General features: G+C 39.6%; 2 gene segments (V, D, J or C); both read left to right on the plus strand.

Moving 5' to 3' along the window:
* The window catches only part of LOC108697575, a 321,745-nt gene that overhangs the window by 151,275 nt on the left and 148,926 nt on the right, over nucleotides 1–21,544 (plus strand).
* LOC108719515 lies at nucleotides 13,284–19,694 on the plus strand. The segment is given in 2 exon segments: nucleotides 13,284–13,468; nucleotides 18,721–19,694. Coding segments are annotated over 2 exon segments (369 nt in total).

Here is a 21,544-nt window from a genome sequence, read left to right on the forward strand (position 1 = left end):
AGGGACACCGGGAACAGTGGAAGCTCGCGCCCACCATTTTTTGGAGCAGGCGATGGGAGAATGCGCGATCCTATGGGCGCTACAAACAGAAGAGACATGGACGAAGGAGACGGCGGCCAGAGGCGCTCACAGAGGAAACCGCAGCCAAGACAGTTCTATCGCCCTTAAATGAGAGGAGCGAGGTAAATGACTTTCATACTGACTCTCATACTGCACATAATGCTGGGACTAATGATCTTATAGTAAATTTGTCTAATCATGTCCTTACAAGTACTGAGCGAGAGGTGATCAATAAAGGATTAGGGTTTATACCAACTTATCAAACAAAGTTTTTTGATTGGAAAATTGATTTTTTAAAGTTTATTAGACGTCTCAAATTAAAAATACATTTTTCTAATAGTGATAGTACTAAAGATACTACAAATACTACAGATATTACTACTAAATTTAAACCCCAAAGTGACTTCATACCAGAAGTGAATAATGAGTCTTTAAACATATTTGAAGGTATTGTATTACATGAAGTTGAGGAATTGTGGGAGAAAGAGAATAAAGTGAGACCTAATATAACTAAGCGTAACCAGATAGCATTAAGGAATTTGGAAAAGAATGCTGAAATTGTGGTTAAAAAGGCTGATAAAGGGGGTGGAATTGTCATCCTTAATCGGGTTGATTATGTGAAGGAAGCTGAGCGGCAATTAGATAATGTTGAACACTACCAACTACTTGATAGAGACCCCACCTGGGACATAAAAAAAGTGATTGATGATGTTATTTTGGGGGCATGGGAATCAGGGATTATTTCAAAGAATAATAAAGAATTTTTGATAACTAATTGCCCAAGAATCCCTGTCCTATACTTACTCCCCAAGATCTATAAATATCTAGAAAATCCCCCGGGGAGGCCAATTGTGTCGGGAATGGGATCACTTTTACAACCTTTGTCCCAATTTGTAGATGCTTTCTTACAGGATATTGTGAAAAATATCCCCCAGTGTCTAAAGGACACCACTGATTTTTTACAGAGATTGTCGGAATTTTCTTGCATTAACCCTAGCTGGATACTTTGCAGCATAGATGTGCAATCTCTTTACACATCGATTCCACATGATGAAGGAATTTATTATGTTGAACAAGCACTCCTGTCTACTAAATTGTCACATGCAATGATTTATTTTTTGCTAGAGTTACTGTCCCAAGTACTTAAGAAAAACTATTTTCGTTTTAATAATGATTTTTATATTCAAGTACAAGGGACCGCGATGGGAAGTAATCTCGCACCTAGCTATGCTAACATTTTTATGCACTATTTGGAGCAGAGTTTGATACTTAATAATGCATTTAAAGACCATATTAAATGTTATTTGAGATTTGTGGACGATATCTTTATGATCTGGAGTGGAAATGAAATTGATTTACAAGAATTCCTGCAATTTATAAATACTCAACATAAAACAATCAAATTTACTGCGGAATACAGTGTTGAATCAATACATCACCTTGATGTGAATGTGATTAATAATAAGGGTAAAATTGAGACAGATCTTTATACTAAACCCACTGAATGCAATAATCTACTACATAAAAAAGCTACCATACCCCTGGGACACTTAATGGGATCCCAAAAGGTCAATTTTTAAGAATCAGAAGGATTACATCGGATGACCAAAAATATATTACTAACGCTAATAAACTCATTAAAAAATTTTGTGAGAGGGGCTACAATGAACATGAATTGGTTAATACAAGGGATAAGGTGTTAGAAATAAATAGAGAGACACTATTTACACCTAAACAGATTACCACTACTAAACAACAAAAAAATAAGCGGATACCATTTGTATCAACATATGGCCCAACAAGTAAAAGTATACAACGTGTGGTAAATAAATATTGGCCTATATTACTGAGAGATCGAGCATTACATGAAATCTGTAGGGATCAACCTATTTTCTCATATAAAAGGGGTACTAATATTGCAGATAAATTAGTGAAATCAGATATTTTGCAGCGAAAATCGGATACTAGATTCCTGGGTCAACCAAAGTATGGGACATTCCCTTGCCTTAACTGCAGTAATTGTAACTCAATTATAAAAGGTCCGTTTGTAACACATCCCTTAAAAGGCAATAAAATTGCTATTAAACATTACAGTACATGTAACACAGAGTCTGTGGTATACGGGCTTAAATGCCCTTGTGGTAAAATTTATGTTGGCCAGACTAAGAGGAAAGTTAGGGTTCAGAATTGGAGAACATAAACGCTCCATTACGAATTATAACCCCACTGACGTTAAAACTCACACCCCAGTGGGAAAACACTTCCATGATTATAGACATAACAGCGCCAGTTTAAGGTGGCAGGTATTGGAGGAGGTGAAAATACCGACAAGGGGTGGCGATAGAAAAACACTAATCTTACAAACTGAAGCCAAGTGGATAGATACACTTAATGCAATGGAACCATAGGGATTGAATGATGCCTTCAGTATTAAATGTTTTTTGTAATACGTATATGTGACTAATATAAACTTGTTTCTTTTTTGTAGAGTTGAACTGCAACATTGTACTAACGTCAGTTAAAGATATTCTATATCTACAAAGGGTAGGAAACCACTACTCCCTTTTGAAACAATGTATACACTGTATTGTGATTATTATGTAACTACCTTGTATACTTTTACACTAATATGTTAAAAAGGTGTGTTATTGGAGTAGGCCACAAGATGGCAGTACTCTTTAGGATGTATTTGATATTATTATGGTCTGGCCGGTGGGTGGAGCTGACACCACTTGATGGGGTTTGAGGATGTATTTATTCTTTTGGTTTTTTGCACTATGTAATAAGCACCTGATGAAGAGTCCTTGGACTCGAAACATGTTGTGTGAATTGAAATAAACAAGACAATGGTTTTAAGGTTCTCCAGGGTAAGCTTTATTCATTGATCTTTGAGATTCCATGACTGGACGGAGTCAGACACCCTGTTTGAGAGCAAATACGCATTTATACAACGTTGCAAGGATATCACCTAAAGCATTGTGATTTATTGCTAAGTATACCAGCCAGCGGGGGGATGATACAGTGGCATTTTTATGTATAATACCCCCAGAACTCATAGCATGATGACACAGTGCCAGTTCCATGTATAATGTCCCCAAATCTCATATCAAGATGAACAGTGGCAATTTTATGTTTGATAGTCCCAGAAACCATAGCAGAATGGCACAGTGGCAATTTCATATGTATATACCCCCAGAACTCATAGTGGTGGCAATTACATGTATAATGAACACAAATCCCATTTCAAGATGAATAGGGCAATTTTATGTATAATACCCCCAGAACTCATAACAGGATGGAACAGTGGCAATTCCATGTATAAATACCCCTAAAACCCATAGCAGAATGAACACAGTGGCAATTTTACTTATAATAACCCACAGTGACTTACTGGGAAAGCAGCAGCAGGTTAGTAAGGAGCTGAGGTGACAATGAGTGACATACTACATGTACCAACACTGCAGATGTGGACTGTGGCAGAAAATTCTGCTCAAGTTGAGCAGATAGTTGCCTCTGTGACCATATTTTAAATTGAGCAAAGCAGGGGCTGCTGTATATTTCAGTGAAGGACTTAGGTAACCAGCAGGTAAGAGCAGGCAAATAAGACTTTTCCTCCATTGCAGGGACTGACCTGGCTATGTCTGTAACACACATCACAGCAGCTACCTCTCACTCTCATCTGCATGAAGAACACAGCCCACTTCTATCAGCCTACTCAGTATTGCTCCTGTCAACTAGCCACATTCCTTTCCTCTGTAGCCTGCCAGAGGGTGGTGGGGGTACCGGATTACAAGAGAGACACAAGAAGAACTCAGTGCTGAACAACCTGCAAAGCTGTGCACACAAGAGATCTCCAGAGATCAGGCCAGCAGGGAGGGAGGGCAATGGTTCTGGGTCGACAGGGCCCACCAGATTTTTTGCCCCTAGCGTCATCTTAGATTATGTGACTATATTAGTGATATTAGCTGGATAAAAGCTGGAAGCCAACAGTTTTTAGCATTTACCAAATAGAAACAATTTCACCTTGTTCTAAAATTGTAATTACTTGTTTAATACTCGCTTTCAAATTCATGGGCATATAAGTCATTCTCCACGCTAGCAAACAGAACTCATTCTGAAGCTACATACATGGATATGAAATGTTACATTTCTTTTAAATATTTTTAAAGGGATCAAGGGAGCAATTATAATGTTATGATTTGGGGTCAATACTGTTTAATAAAATAGCATTTTCAGTCTTTCCATTTATTAGCATGCTCAGCAAGGCTTCACATCACATCCACCAGGGATAGCAGTAAGGCTACCATACTAATGCTGCCAGGTAAATTTAAACAACAACAAAAATGTTATGCAGACAAATCCCCAGCCCCAAATGTTCAGTGTGTGATTTGTTTTGCTGCCTAAAATAGCATTTTGTTTAGGTGCAACCATCCTTCACTAACCCCAGACAGTCAGTGATGTGAGAGGGATGTTGGTTGGTGTTTTGCATAGAGACATTGTGTGGCTAAACTGCAGCTGCTATAAAAGTGCCAGTGTCCCTGTGCCATATTAATGATCTGTATGTGTCACAGTGCATAGATAGAGACATGTCTTATCCCACTTATCTACTGCTGCTGCTGCTACTGGGGATCCTCCTGATCTTTATCCAGGGTCAGAGATTGTTCCTTTTATTATGCTATTCATTTTACATTCACATATTGTGAGTGATTTTAAGATGCAAAAATAAATGAAGTATTGTATCGCTAAATAAATTAACAATTTCAATTTTCTTTAATACTTTCCCAGGTTCCTATGGGCAGATTGTATTGACTCAGTCTCCAGATTATGTCTCTGTGTCACCGGGAGAAACTGTCACCATCACATGTAAAGCCAGTAGTAGGGTTGGCAATGACATAGCCTGGTACCAACAGAAATCTGGGCAGGCACCAAAGCCGCTGATCCGTTATGCAAACACCCGACACACAGGGACCCCAGAGCGGATCAGTGGCAGTGGGTCTGGAACTGATTTCACTCTTACAATCAGCAGAATGGAAGCAGAAGATGCAGCAGCTTATTACTGTCAGTATTATTACAGTCCCTCTCACACAGTGATACAGAGCTGAACAAAAACCTCCTTCCTATAATTAGCAGCTGCAGTTGTGCTGAATGTAGATGCCGCTGAGAGGGGAATGTCATACAGTGACTGCTGTTATACAGACTGGGATTCCCATTACAGATAAGCACAGTGAATAGAATGTTATACACAGTATGGGGGTGAGTGGAAGTATATGGCAATGCTGTAAGGATGACGACTATGGCAACGCTTAGTTATTTAGTTGCAGAAAAAGTAGTAGTTGCTATGCACAAACCAGGATGAATAAAAATGTAACAAATCCACCTGGGCAACTTATAACTTTCTCCAATGGTTCATTAAAATGAAAATATTGCAAGTGTACCAATTTTTTAAATCTAAATTTATAGGCATGTGCAAAACAGATCAGAAGGCTACTACTTATTTATTATGCATCTTTAAAAACATTGCTAAAAACCTGTGATGGGCGAATTTATTAGCTAGGCCCAAATTTGCCGTGAAAATTCGCTGGCATTGAAAAACTCTTGGCGCCGGCGACAGTTTTGATGCCGTCATTATTGTCAATCTGTATCATGCCTTAACCACCCCACCCCCTGCAGGAGTCTCTTAATATTTTTTTTTACATAAAAATGATTGCAAATTTGAAACAAAATATTATTTACGCCAATTCGCTAGCGACCAATTCACCTACTTCGCAACACTTTGCCAGGACAATGCTAATTCCCTAAAATGCGAAGTTGTGTCCAGGGCATTGAACGCTGGTGAAGTTGCGCTAACGTTGGCTAATTTGCATACGGCGGGAAGTTAAAGTACAATGGACGTATATGTTGCAGCAAATACATTACACTACACAAGCCCAGGGAAGCTTTATAAAAGAAAATAAAGTTGTTATATTGCCCTACACATGAGCCCAGTGTTTAGTTTATGTGACATATGTTAGGAAATGTAGGGGGGAAGCCAGGAACCATTTACGGTCTTTTGCAGCCTATCACCCTGAAAAAAGGAAAAGACGCCAGAGTTTTTTGGGACTTAGAAAATTTTTCAACCAAAAATTGAGAAAGTCCTATGCACTCCATTGCACTTTGCCTGGTCTGAGGTGGAGAAGGCAAGTCTGGTGCAAGCGGTAATGTTCAGTAAAATCTGCATCTTAGTGAATTTGCTCAGTATCATCCATTTGCCAGAGCAAAAATTTGCCTGGCGTTAGAGTGTGAAGCAACACTAGTGTCTATCTCCTTTGCTAGCAAAGTGACGCCTGCGCCCATTAGGAAAAGTAGTTATGAAATGACGTCACACTGGCGAATTATCGCTAGCGTTAGTCATTTCGCCCTTTAGGAAATCTGTCTTATACTAATATTATGGCAAGTTTTAAAAAAAGTTGTGCTCACCACTAATTTTTAAAAACATTAAGCAGGGGTGTAATGAGGCTGTGATCACAAAATTCACATAGACAAATACAAGAGTCCTCTGCACTCAACCCATTATCAATTGCCACTGCTCCTATATTTATACAGAAGCAGTGACCAGCTCCTTGTTGTAGCTCCCACCCTTCCCAGTTATAGTCAGGTGATCCCACTTGTGTCTAATAAAAGGGCAGCCAAGTATGGAGGTTTACTTTGAAAGCAGCAAGTTAAGTTGCAGGTAAAACCAAGTCCCTTTGTAAAATGTATAATGAAGCAATAGAATTCTTAATGAATCAGATGAAAATTAAGCGTAGGACTGGCCAGATATGGGATGACTTTGACGTAGTTGGCCAGCTTAAATATATTGCAATATATGGACAAACAATCCCTGTTTTGTTTAACCCTTTGCCTGCCAAGCACGTACGGCGTACGTGCTGGCAGGCAAATGCTCAGGCTGCCAAGAACGTACATTGTACGTTCTTTGGCAGCTGAGCGCTCTCTCTGCTTCGGCGGCTTTTGCCGCCTCCGCAGAGAGTGGGGAGAGAAGACAGCCCCCTAGGCAACGAGGCTGGGGGGCTGTCAAGTCGGATCTGCGACTCGATTGTCGCAGATCCGACTTCAAAGTAGCAGACGCATCGCATGGAGCGTCTGCTACTACACTCACCTTCTTCCTGCCTGCAGAGCCGCCCACGCACTTCCTGCTGCGCAGCAACTCTGCAGACACGCTGCCAGGACTCCTCCAAAGAAGACAGCGATTCTCCTGCTCCAAAAACGGTAAGTGCACGTTTTTTTTACACACTTACCTGCACCTACACATACTTACAGTACATTTATGCATTTTAGTAAAGATTGGAATTTTTTAAAAAAATTTTTTTTTAATTTTAGCACACTTGGTCCCTTTTGTACAGTTATTTACACTTATTTACATGTATTTGCACACTCAGATAACTTTTATTAGTGCACAAATATGTATACACAAACAGGTGTTTTTTGTTTTTTTTTTACGAATTCATTATACTGTTATCTTTTGGTTTTTTTTGCCTAAAAACGTGTTATTTTGGCAGCGTAACTATTGGATAATCGATTTCGGCCACTAATTACGCTGTCAGAACAATTATTTTGTTATTTCATTGATTTACGCTATTTTTGTGGTTTTATTGCAATTTTATCCCTGCATTATTGTTCCTTATGTATCTTTAGTATCGTTTTGCTGTTTGGTGCTTTGGTATAGAAAGATAGATTTTACTTAGTTTGATCCGCCAAAATATGTGCTTTCCAAAAATATATGGGTTTCTGGGGGTCTTTTTACAGTTTGGGGGTCTTACGGCACATAACGTACAGTTAGGGTTCTCTTTTCTGCAGCTTAGTTGGCTAGCGTGAAAATTCATAGGCACGTTTTCATTTGGGGTCCATACACAACACATACTTTGGTAAATCTATACATATTGGGCATCAAACTATTTATTAGACCTCTGACGTCCATATTTAGAGAGATTTTTCTTTGTACGTAAAACATTGTGTGAGATAAATGCGGCAAACTGCAACATTTTTAGGCGATTTTCAGAAATGTTGTAAAAACCTATATGTTTAGAAAAGCTTTGCAGTTTGGTAGTTTCGTGTAGAAAGACGTCGTTATCTTTGTTGGAATCGGCAGAATGTGTACTTTCCAAAAATATATGGTTTTGGGGGGTCATTGCTGTTAGGAGGGTCTTGAGGCAAATAATATGAAGTCAAGGGTCTATGTTCACAGAAGGCGAATCGGCAGCGGAGAAAACTCATATTCACTATTTTTATTTGGGGTCCGCACATGCCAGCTGCCTTGGTATATCTATGCATATTGGGCATCAAACTGTTCAGTAGACCCTTGGCATCAGTATTTATGGTGTTTTACAATTGTATGTAAGAAATTGGGTGAGATAAATGCAGCCAATTGCAATATTTTTAGGCGATTTTCAGAAATGTAAAAACAGTTGCTTTTATCGCCAAATTTAGGAAAGGCTTGCGACTTGGTACTTTGGAGTACAAAGACATGCATACCCAATTTGGATTCGCAGGAATGTGTACTTTCCGAAAATATATGGTTTTCTGGGGTGAACTTACTGTTTTCTACTTTTGCCCCCCCCCCCAAACGATGTAAATGTGTTGATTTTTCAGTACCTGAAATGACAGACTATATGGGGGTCTTTGTTTTGGGGCCCCTATACGCCACGTGCTTGGGTACACCTATACATATCGGGCATCAAACTGTTCAGAGGACCCTAGGCTTTCATATTTGGGGTGATTTCTCTGGATACCTAAAAGTATGTGGGTAATACGATGCTGCAGGGTAGATATTTTGAGGTGATTTTTGGAAATGTCATCAAAATCACCAAATTTAGGAATGATTTGCGGCTTGGTACTTTGGCGTAGAAAGACATGCATACCCAATTTGAATTCGTGGGAATGTGTACTTTCCGAAAATATATGGTTTTCTGGGGTGAACTTACTGTTTTCTACTTTTGCCCCCCCAAAACAATGTAAATGTGTTGATTTTGCAGTACTTGAAATGTCAGACTATATGGGGGTCTTCATTTTAGGGCCCATATATGCCACATACTTGGGTACACCTATACATATTGGGCATCAAACTGTTCAGAGGACCCTAGGCTTTCATATTTGGGGTGATTTGTCTTGATACCTAAAAGTATGTGGGTAATACGATGCTGCAGGGTAGATATTTTGAGGTGATTTTTGGAAATGTCACTAAAATCACCAAATTTAGGAATGATTTGCGGCTTGGTACTTTGGCGTAGAAAGACATGCATACCCAATTTGAATTCGTGGGAATGTGTACTTTCCGAAAATATATGGTTTTCTGGGGTGAACTTACTGTTTTCTACTTTTGCCCCCCCAAAACAATGTAAATGTGTTGATTTTGCAGTACCTGAAATGTCAGACTATATGGGGGTCTTCCTTTTAGGGCCCCTATATGCCACATGCTTGGGTACACCTATACATATTGGGCATCAAACTGTTCAGAGGACCCTAGGCTTTCATATTTGGGGTGATTTGTCTTGATACCTAAAAGTATGTAGGTAATACGATGCTGCAGAGTAGATATTTTGAGGTGATTTTTGGAAATGTCACCAAAATCACCAAATTTAGGAATGATTTGCGGCTTGGTACTTTGGAGTACAAAGACATGCATACCCAATTTAGATTCGTGGCAATGTGTACTTTCCGAAAATATATGGTTTTCTGGGGTGAACTTACTTTTTCTACATTTGCCCCCCTCAAAACGATGTAAATGTGTTGATTTTGAAGTATCTGAAATGACAGACCATATGGGGGTCTTCCTTTTCAGGCCCCTATATGCCACTTGCTTGGGTACACCTATACATATTGGGCATCAAACTGTTCAGAGGACCCTAGGCTTTCATATTTGGGGTGATTTCTCTTGATACCTAAAAGTATGTGGGTAATACGATGCTGCAGGGTAGAAACTTTTAGGTGATTTTTGGAAATGTCGCCAAAATCACCAAATTTAGGAATGGTTTGCCACTTGGTACTTTGGTGTAGAAAGACATGCATACCCAATTTGGATTCAGGGGAATGTGTACTTTCCGAAAATATATGGTTTTCTGGGGTGAACGTACTGTTTTCTACCTTTGCCGCCCCCCAAAACGATGTAAATGTGTTGATTTTGCAGTATCTGAAATTACAGAACAAACGGGTGGTCTTCCTTTTGGGGCCTCCTATGCCACGTGCTTGGGTACATCTATTCATATTGGGCATCAAACTGTTCAGTGGACCCAGGATTTTATATTTGGGGTGTTTTACATTGATACCTAATGATGTGTGGGAGATATGTTGCTGTAGAGTGGAAGCTTTGAGGTCATTTTTCAAAAAATTCACCAATTTCTATAAAACACTATAACTTTAGGAAACAATTGCAACTTGGTGGTTTGGAGTACAAAGATATTTCTACCCATTTTTGATTCACCAGAATCTGTTCTTTCTAGTAATGGGTAGTTTTCTAGGGTAAACCTACTGTTAGCGGAATGTTTGGCCTTGAAATCAAAAGTATGCCGTTTGGGGAGTGTTGCTTTGGAAATTTGGTTGTGTACTGCTTGTAGATTTTGAGCTATACAAGTGAGAAATCTCCATAAAACTATATATATTTGGTATTGTCGCGTTCAGGAGACATAGACCTTTCTAAATCAGCTGTGTTCTCATACATAAAATGAATGATGTTTCTGATATATGTGATTGTTCTTCGTGCAACATGATTTTTTTCATTTTATTTGACACTTAGAATCCAATATTTTTTTAGAGAAGTAGAATTACACCAAAATTCTTGCATATTGTGAAAGTTCAGGTTGTCCTGAAAAAAACAATATATTGTTTTCCTGGGTTAACTAAAAGACCACCCCAGGAAAGGCCCTTAAAGTGAAAGAGTGCAAAATATCTAAAAACTGCTTGGCAGTAGATGTTCGCATCTAGGACAAAACGGCTGGCAGGGAAAGGGTTAAAGGGTAAGGCATTTTTCAGTAGCAGTATGCACAAAATGTCTCTGTCTTAAATATATTGATAATGGGTTGAGTGCAGAGGATTTCTTGTATTTGTCTATGTGAAGTTTTGAAAACAAGCATGTTAGGCATTTTATTGAAATGTTATTTTGATGTTATTGTTGATCTCAACCACTAGATGGCACTGTGAGGCAGGGAATCCCCATTAGAAGTACAGCATTGATTTCTCCAGTTGTAAGATGCAATTTCTGACATTCCAGTCGACGAATGGTCATTTCTCTTTCTTTCTTTCTTTCTTTCAATATGTACACATCCACTGGTTTAGTTTAGTTAATTTTATTTAATTTCAATTCATTGTTGTCAGTCTCTTTAAATGATATGTAGTCTTTAATAATACTATGTCATTGTATCGATTTCAGCATTTCTGTCTTCATCTGCAAAATATTTGTTGCTATACTGTTATCGCTTGTTTAACATGAAAATCTAATAAAATATTTTCAAAATAAATAGAAGTACAGCATAAACAGTACAATGAAATTCTTACTTTAATGCCTTCTTCACATACACTTAATACTCCATGCAACATCCTAATAAATGCAAAATGTTAAAAGAATGTTCTGTTTACTCTATATTCAATAAAGTTCCAAGGTCTGCCTTCTAAACACAGAGATTTCATCTGGACTGGCAGGTTTGCAGGTGCTAATTCTGCATTTATTTTGCAAGGGGTCATTTTGCAAGTAGTAAGATGGGAACAATAAGGTTCCTGCAAACCCCCCACAGCTGCGGGGCCCCTGTATTGTTGGCTCTGTGGGGGTCTTATTAATCCCACTGTTGGAGGGTCATATCCAGGGCCAGATTTCTGGTGTGGGTGCCCCTAGGCTGCCCCTAATATTTTGCTGCCCTAGGCCCGGACCTTTGTGGTCTCATCACAAATCCAGGCCTGATTATATCCTATATATCAGTCTTAATATGCATTGAATTAAATGAGTAAATAAGGCAGAATCCAATAGTATAGCTTATTCATACAATTAGTCACCATACCTCTCAACATTTCAGAAATAGAAAGAGGGACAAAAAGATTTGCCGCACGCAATGTGGCGAAAATGTTTTGACCTGCTCATTTTTGTGGCAACACCCCCTAATTACCATGTTCACTTTACAGCATTTGCCAGGTTATGGAAGTATGCACACATTTCTGTAGGTTACAGTTTCCCCAAGAGACCTGTTTATCTTAAATTGTTACAACTGTGTTTTTGGTTTTTTTTTCTTATCTTAAATTGTTACAAAAGTATCTAAGCGCACCTGGTGGCTGTTCTGGGCTCTCTGCCAAAGTTAAGTTTTAGAAACGTTGTATTTTTTTTTTGGCTGTCCAGTGCAGGAGATCAAAGAAAAAGGGGCAAATTCACTAAGATTCGTAGTTGCGCCAGGCGTAACTTCGCCGCACTTCGCCACACTTCGCCAGGCGTAGTTTCGCCAGCGCTCCGCAAATTCACTAAAATCCGAAGTTGCGCTCAGAGGTAGCGTAAGGTTGTGAAGTTGCGCTAGCGTTGATTCGCTAAGCGAAGCGAAGTTACGCTAGCGATGGTTAATTTGCATATGGCGCCAAGTTCAAATTTCAATGGAGGAATATGTAGCAGCACTACAAATGCCTGGGAAACCTTCAAAACATCAAATAACATTTTTATTTTGCCCTACACATGTGCCCACTGTATAGTTAAGGTGCCATGAGTTAGGAAATGTAGGGGGGAAGGAGGGGAGCCCCAAAAAAAATGTCATTCTTTTTCAGCCTATCACCCATAATATAGAAAAAGCGCCAGCGTTTTTTGGGACTTTGAAAAAATGTGAACTTTTTTTGAAGCAATCCCTATCTACTCTACTGCGCTTCACCTGGTCTGAGGTGGCGAAGGAAGTCTAGCGTAAAAGGTAGCGTTCAGTACACTGCGCGTGTTAGTGAATTTGCGTAGTTACGTCCGTTGCGCAAATTCGCCAGGCGTAAGGGTGCGAAGTAACACTAGTGAATTTACGCCAGCGTTCGTTAGTGAATTTGCAAAGTAATGAAAATGCCCAACGCTAGCGAATTGATGCTAGCGTTAGGCGCTTTGGCGCTTAGTGAATTTGCCGCAAAGTCGGGACATTTCAGTAACAATCCGACTGCAGGTAGAGCTGTCAAAATCGGGACAGTCCCATGAAAAACGGGACAGTTGGGGGGTATGACTCACTAAGCAAGGCATTAAGCATGTGTTTGTGGGGTTGGTTGGTGTTTTGCATAGAGACATTGTGTGGCTAAACTGCAGCTGCTATAAAAGTGCCAGTGTCCCTGTGCCATATTAATGATCTGTATGTGTCACAGTGCATAGATAGAGACATGTCTTATCCCACTTATCTACTGCTGCTGCTGCTACTGGGGATCCTCCTGATCTTTAGCCAAGGTAAGAGATTGCCCCCTCCAAACATTAAACCATGCAGAATAATATAAACTATTGTGGTATCAGTCAGATTACTAAGCAAGTTCCATTTACTGTTCAAATTGAATTTATCTATTTTTCTCCTTGAATCCTCAGGTTCCTATGGGCAGATTGTACTGACTCAGTCTCCAGCCTCTGTGTCGGTGTCACCAGGAGAAACTTTCATTATGGCATGTAAAGCCAGTGTTGGTGTCAAAGGCTATTTAGCCTGGTACCAACAAAAACCAGGGCAACCACTAAAGCTGCTAATGCATTATACAAGCACCCTAGAAATAGGGACCCCAGAACGATTTAGCGGCAGCGGATATGGAACGGAATTCTTTTTAACAATCAACAAAATAGAAGCAGAAGATGCAGCTGATTATTACTGCCAGCAGGGTTATACCCCATTGACACAGTGATAAAGAGCTGAACAAAAACCTTCCTCATTTCAATGTGAGCCATAGTCATTGTGTAAAGGATTCATCCTACAGAGTTCTCTATGTTGTAAATGGACTAGAAGATCTTGAGATCACTCCCATTTGTCCGAAACATACTCTGCTGCTTGTTACTTTTAAGTTCTAGGTGTCTTGTTTACTAATAGAACATTTCTAACCCATCTACATATGAGCGTATATAATGAATGCCGTGTATATGGATACTTTTAGACTGGGGCATATTCACATTCTGTTTTTGCCTGACAGTTGTATGGGCTAAAACGTGAATATGACAGACAGCGCTATATTCATGGGGGTTGTCACAGGTCTCTGTGCTCAAAAAAAAAAAAAAGGAAAGCTACCAATACAGTTTATTGCCAACAGATTTAGCCACAATAGTGCAAGCTATAAAACTATATTTATTCTTCAGAATGCTTTAACATACCCAAGTAAACAGCTTTAGAAGCTCTCTACCAACTGCCATACTCCCTGCTCACTCATAGCTCTGGGCTCAGATTACAGCAGGGAGGGTGGGAAAGAGAGGGGAGAGGCGGAGAGTAGTGATGGGCGAATTTATTCGCCAGGCGCGAATTCGCGGTGAATTTGCGCGTTTCGCTGCCAGCGAATAAATTCGCGAAACGCCCGTGAAAATTCGCGGCAAAAATTCGCCAAACACGGGCGCCGGCGTGAAAAACGGGCGTCGGCGTCAAAAACGAGACACTGGCGCCGTTCCACTAATTTTTCGCCGTTTTGCGAATTTTGCACGAAATTCGCAAATTTTTCGACGGCGCAAATTCGCCCATCACTAGTGGAGAGGAGCAAACTGAGCATGCTCAAGCCCCAGCCCTGGAGGTTTAAGCTGAAAACAGGAAGTCTGATACAGAAGCCCATGAGTACATAATAGAAGGAGAGAAATGTGGTGTTTCTTTTGACAGAGGACTCAGAGCAGCATTACTTTGAGAGTTTACTGGTGTATTTATATAGACCTTTCTCATAAAGCTCACTTAATTTTAGCCTTTCCTTCTCCTTTAAGGAAAGAAGGCATTGACACAATAATGACATTTTATGATCACCTTGCACGCTGCCTTCAAAGTGAAAATGTACTTGTGTCCATACATCCTCCAAAGCAACCTGCAGCAAGATCCAATGCACACAATCAGCCTGTTCTGATTAATGGCAAATAATTGCATGTTTGTACATCATTTGTACACGTTTCAATTGGTGCAACTGGAACACTTAACTAGTTCCCTTTACTTACGACTTATTCAATGCAAACAGCGAGTACAGGGCTCTCCTGCACCTAATATATGACTGCAAACTGCTAAGCCCAGCATGTGCCTTGAGATTATAAATGTGCTGTATATGGCTTTTCATATGTGAAATACTCATCAATACTGATGGGCGAATTTGGGCTGTTTTGCTTCGCTGAAAAATCCGTGAAATTCAGGGAAACTGTGAAAAATTCACTAAACGGCGCCAGCGTCTCGTTTTTGACGCCGGCATCCGTTCTGGACGCTGGTGTCCATTTTTTGGATGCCAGCGCACATTCACTGGCGAAAATGTCCATTTTGTTTTTTTGATGCCGGCGAATTTTCGCGGCGGTTTCACAAATTTATTGGCTGGCGGCGAATCGCAGGAATTCTCTGCGAATTCGTGCCTGGCAAATAAATTCGCCCATCACTACTCATCAAAAGATTACTGAGTTTTTTACAAAGGACAGGGCATAGTGCAAGGTGCCAAACTGGGCACAATCAGTTTTTTTAACTTTTTCACACTGACCTGTACTTAGCACCAATAAGTGATAGAGTAGTGTAGGAGGAGTAGTGAAGGAGGAGTAGTGAAGGAGTAATCATTGCAAAAGATGTTCAGGGAACAGGTCATAGACACAATAAAGAACTGCTTTTTAGCTTTTGTTTAACACTTGCCTTTGGTTCATGGAACTGGTGCCTGAATCCTGCTGATGAGAACAGATTTCTATTAAAAAGAATGACAGCCGCCTTAGAAAGATTTGGGGGCTTTTCCGCTGGCTGATAAATGCCTACAAGGAATAAGCTAACTGTGCCATGAACCTTTTTATTATGTTCAAATTAAATGTGCAAATTGAACGAGTGACATGGAACACTCATTCTGACACCATTTTCTGACAGCGCTGCACAATATGTTGGCGCTGTAAAAATACATGGTAATAATAATAATAATATTTGCAGATTAATAAGAAATTTGGACCAGCATCGAAACATAGCATTTATGTTGCAGAAATTTGGAAGGGGAATGTTGACCAATTTTTGTACTCTGCATCTTCCACACTTTAAAATGACCAGACTATAAGAGTAAACGTGATTATATATATCAGAAAAACATTGGTGACTATTGGTTATTGAACTCTTGCACTGTCCCCTAGGGAACCCAAGTGGTAGAGAGGAGGCAATTACAAGGATATCTTGGGGGTATCATTATTGTTACCCTATGGTTTCTGTAACAGAGGGAGTGCCTGTTAAAATCTTGTTTTTATACAGTATTTCTGTATTCTAGTAATTAGCTGGGGGAAGGGGTCCTGCCCATAAGTTGTGGTACAAAAGAGGATGTGAATTCAAAAAGTCTATTATAAAATATAAATATTCAAATCCAGAGGGTACTTTCCCAGATTCCCTTGGACAAAGGTTACCTCTGCTCCATGTGATAGTGCTGGTGTGTGTGTGGGGCAAAGCTATTTTACAAATTGGTTGATACAATATAATATAATACAATACAGTGCAATATATTTGGACGTTGGACCCCCATTGTTTTTGCCAGTGGAAGGCTCTATCTCAGTTGCCATTGTACAGTGCCCCCTAAATGGATTGAATTAAGATATGATAGCATGTGGACTGCATTGTTTTTATGACTATGGGTATCCCGGGTATTACTTGTACCATCAGAATAGAAGTATTGGAATCGTGGATTCTTTTTTCATTGTCTCAAAAATGGTTCCAAATGACATCATTCTGACTTTGTTTTATTGACAAAACCAAGAAAAGACAAACCAGCTGCCATAACAGATCTTCCATAATCCAGCACCCTAACCCACATAGACCTCCCCCCCAGCCTAACTGCAACCCCGGTCAAATTCCCCTAACATTTCACTTACCCCTCGGTGCAGATTTAGGGATCGGATTTCACGGCAGCCATCTTCCGGGTCTTCTTCCGTTGCTTCAGCAATTTCTGTCAATTTCGGTGCATGCCCAATTGTTGCGAACCGGGAAATTGCTCCAACTGCGCATGTGCCGCCTCGCTGGTCTCATTCTCAGATTACCGAAGACTGGGAAAATGACTGCCATGAACTCCGATCCCTGAATCTGCACCGATGGGTAAGTAAAAAGTTAGGGGCATTTGCCCGGGGTAGTTGGGTAGGTTTTTTTTAATAAGGTGTTTGTTTCTCCTTTAATTTGCTTTGTGCCAGACATTGATAAATCCTCTTATTGATAACAGGGTGAAGGATGAGCCTGCTGAACTAATATTATTTTTTCTTCTGTTCATCAAACCATTGTCTGTATTCATTGCAGGTGAATTTTTAGATGAAATTTCAGGGAACAGGTGCTCTGTAATACAACTATAGTATCCTCGTGCCCTTTTATATGTAGCCTTTACTGTAACCCTCTATTTGCCCTTCATCATATACACAAAGTAGCCTGGCCTTTGCAAGACTACTTACCCCTAACCTCCCCAAATAAGGTGTCAGGGTTCAGTACTGACAATTAGTGATGGACGAATTCACCAAAAAAATTTGAAAATTGGAAGGTTTCACGGAAAAATCGTGAAAATCTGAAATTTTTACGGAAAAAACGTGAAATTTGGAGATTTACGAAAAAGTTGCTCACGTCAATTTTGAAGCTCTGATTAAAGTCAAATAGTGTTGACGCGCTCGCGATTTTGACACAAGCGACTTTTCGGTCGAGCATCCAGAATTGTTTTGACGCCGGCAAAATTTTGCGGGAGATTCGTGAATTTATTCGCTGGCGGCGAAACTTCGAAATTCACCGTGAATTTGTGCCTGGTAAATTTATTCATCCATCACTACTGACAATCTCTTTTGTTTACACATCCAGACATGTGTTTGGTTGAAGCTGAACCTCTACATTTGAGCCACTGTGGGTTCTGTGGGACTTAATTGATTTATTTTCCTGCAGGAAGTTTGAGGAAGGAGCATAAAGGCACAAGCAGTTTTGCCGCCGCAAATCACTTAGATTTACACTTAGATGATTTATGTACAGCCCTGGGTTTTTCCAAGGAACATTGTAACAAGTACAATCAGCTGCACAACTGAATGAAATATTTCCTAATAGCAAAAACCTGACATATTGTGAACTAACTTTGAGTTTTAGTTTGTACGTTGTCACCAGTATTGGTGCTACCTGCATATTACAAGTATCAGAGCCCAGCAGAGAGCTAGTGGCACTTATACAGATACATATTTTTATATTTTTAGCACAGGAAATCCACAGTCAGTGATGTGAGAGGGATGTTGGTTGGTGTTTTGCATAGAGACATTGTGTGGCTAAACTGCAGCTGCTATAAAAGTGCCAGTGTCCCTGTGCCATATTAATGATCTGTATGTGTCACAGTGCATAGATAGAGACATGTCTTATCCCACTTATCTACTGCTGCTGCTGGGGATCCTCCTGATCTTTAGCCAAGGTGAGTGTAGCCTCCATGTATCTTATGTATCATTTAGTGAAAATTATAACAGAGTTCAGAAAATATATATTGGTGTAGTATAAAGGTAGATATTTATGATTTGTTCTTCTCACTTCCAATCCTCAGGTTCCTATGGGCAGATTGTACTGACTCAGTCTCCAGATTATGTCTCTGTGTCACCAGGAGAAACTCTCACCATCACATGTAAAGCCAGTAGGAGCACCAGTTACATAGCCTGGTACCAACAAAAATCAGGGCAGGTACCAAAGCCGCTGATCTATTTGGCAAGAACTCGACACACAGGGTCCCCAGAGCGGATCAGCGGCAGTGGGACTGGAAATGATTTCACTCTTACAATCAGCAGAATGGAAGCAGAAGATGCAGCAGATTATTACTGTCAGTATCATGGTAATCCCCCTCTCACACAGTGATACAGAGCTGAACAAAAACCTCCTTCCTCTTTCTATAGAAGCTTCAGTCACACATATAACATGGGTCATACTGAGATATCAGACTTCTTACTCTGCTGCCCTCCTGGCTAAGGGGTTGATGGTAATTATTGAGAAACCAATTTATTTTGCCTCATGTTTGAGCCCCTGTGGGCTCTGAGAGCCCCCTGATTAATTTCTCTTCAATAGTAAAGATGGGGAAGTATTGAGCAGTGAATGGGTTTCAACATTTACACTTAGAGGCACATTTATCAAAAGTGAAATTTCGAATTCGAAATTTCGAATTAATTTCGAATTCAAATAGTTGAATTTGAATTTTTAAACGGCAAGAGTTTAATAAATCTCAAAATTCGAATCTGAATTAAAATTCAAATCGAGTTTGCATAATTCACAACTCCAATTTGAGTGTTTTGACCATTAAAAAAATTAGAAAATTAGAATTTTCGATTCGACCCTTAATAAATCTGCCCGTTATACTTATTTACTAAACATCCCTGTGCTTCCCCCAGGGTCTTTGCAATGCCAGTTAAGTGCAATCAAAGCACATTGTAAACTTTGATTAAATATTTCTTCATAAGGGAAATATTGTAAAATCAAATAAACTGCCCAACTTTGACTGTTAGTAATTTGGCCCTACATTGGCTGGTACTGTTGCAGGATATGTACTGACATGCGGGTCATTTTGAGAAACATAATGGTCTGAGGCAAGTGCTGTGGAGCAGTCATGGTATCAAGGGACATTTCTCCATCTGTATGTACTGGTGTGTATCTGTCATGCTTGTTTGTCACTTCTGCTGTCAGTTCATAAATGCAATACTGTTACTGCACGCTCTGAATGTGAAGCTAAAGGGGTTTCTGGGGATGCCCCTATTGCAGCATTACAGCACACTGGTTGGGGGTTATTTATTAAAGTTCAAATGCCAGTTTTTTTTTACTATAAAATCAAATTATTTGGTGAAAAAAAAACCCTCAAATTTTTCATGATTTATTATGGAAAAAGTAAGAATCTTAAAATCCAGCATCTCAGACCTGCCAAGGTTGTATATAAATCAATGGGAGAAGTCCCGAAGATATCCTGATCTGCATTGGGTTTTTGTGCAAAAATCCAAAGATTTAGTAATTTTTGGGTAAATAATTCAAAAAATTGGGACACAAAATCTAAAAAATTAGTACAATTCTAGTTTTCGGACAATTTTCACAATTGTTCCCCGAATTGGAATTCTTCGGGAAAAAGTATTGATCAATAAGTTTTCAGAAAATAATAAGATAAATTTGGACTTTGATAAATGGGCCTCCCCATGTTGTATTCTGAGCAAGACAAAACTATACTCAGTTCTTACTCATAGTGTAATAAACTGTACCATAGGTGTCTTACGTATCGAGTGTTTTGTCCAGTAATGCCTTCAGATGGGAAACAGTGCTGGACAAAATGCCTCTATGTATGTCACTATAATAAAGTCAGTAGTGATGCCACACTTACATTATATCGTCTTTTGAAGCGTCGGGTGCACAGCTGTGTTCCTCTCTACCAAGGAATCTATCCACAGTAATACAATAAGCAGCATTCCGATATGTGAATCAATTGTTTATTCGTGCCACTAGCAAAGCAACGTTTCGGGCTATTCCAGCCCTTTATCAAGCCTTCAGATGGAGAATATACAGTGACACCTCCATTTTACATACTCTCATTTGAAGTTTTTCCATATTTTATATCAATTTTTGTTCCCTTAATGAACCCTTATCAGAGTATGTAGACCGTTTGCTACTACCTATGGTGTTAAGGTTGACAAGTTATCTGAGGGATAGCATTGATTGTATCAATAAAATTCAGAATGTAGTTTGGAAGTCATCTTATATGTGGGTAACCTTGGATGTATATTTGTCATATTCCTCCATTGATCAGGATCGGGGGAATCTGCAATAAGTTTTTGGTTGGAACACTTTGGATCATATGTTGATGTGCAAAATAATTTTTTGATTCAGGCTTTATATTACCTTTTGAGTACTGACTACTTTATGTTTAATGGTACCTTTTACCTCCAGAAGAGACGGGCTGTGATGGGGGTGCGGTTTGCACCCTCATATTCAAGTACGGGGATACTAATCTATTTCACAAACATGCAATTAGTTATTTTCATTATATAGATGATCTGATTTTTATTTGAGAGGGTGATAATTCTTCAGTTGAGGAATTTGTCCATTATTGTAACAACACAGGCTGGGGTTTCTCTTTCACTAATGAGACGTGAAATATCCTTTTTTAGACATTACATTTACAGCCGATGTTGAAATGATGGTACGGATCTGTACCGGAAACCCATTACTCAGAACACTGTGCTCCATGTGAATAATAGTCATCCCACGCATGTTCTACGGGGTGTTCCCTTTGGTCCGTTTTTAAGATTGTGCAGAATCTTTACCACCTGGGAGTCCATCAATCATCAGGCCATATCACTATGGGATTGTTTCCTACAATGCAAAGTCTTTCAAATTGTGGACAA

The sequence above is a fragment of the Xenopus laevis genome, chromosome 1L (assembly GCF_017654675.1).
Source record: "Xenopus laevis strain J_2021 chromosome 1L, Xenopus_laevis_v10.1, whole genome shotgun sequence".
Classification (NCBI taxonomy): domain Eukaryota; kingdom Metazoa; phylum Chordata; class Amphibia; order Anura; family Pipidae; genus Xenopus; species Xenopus laevis.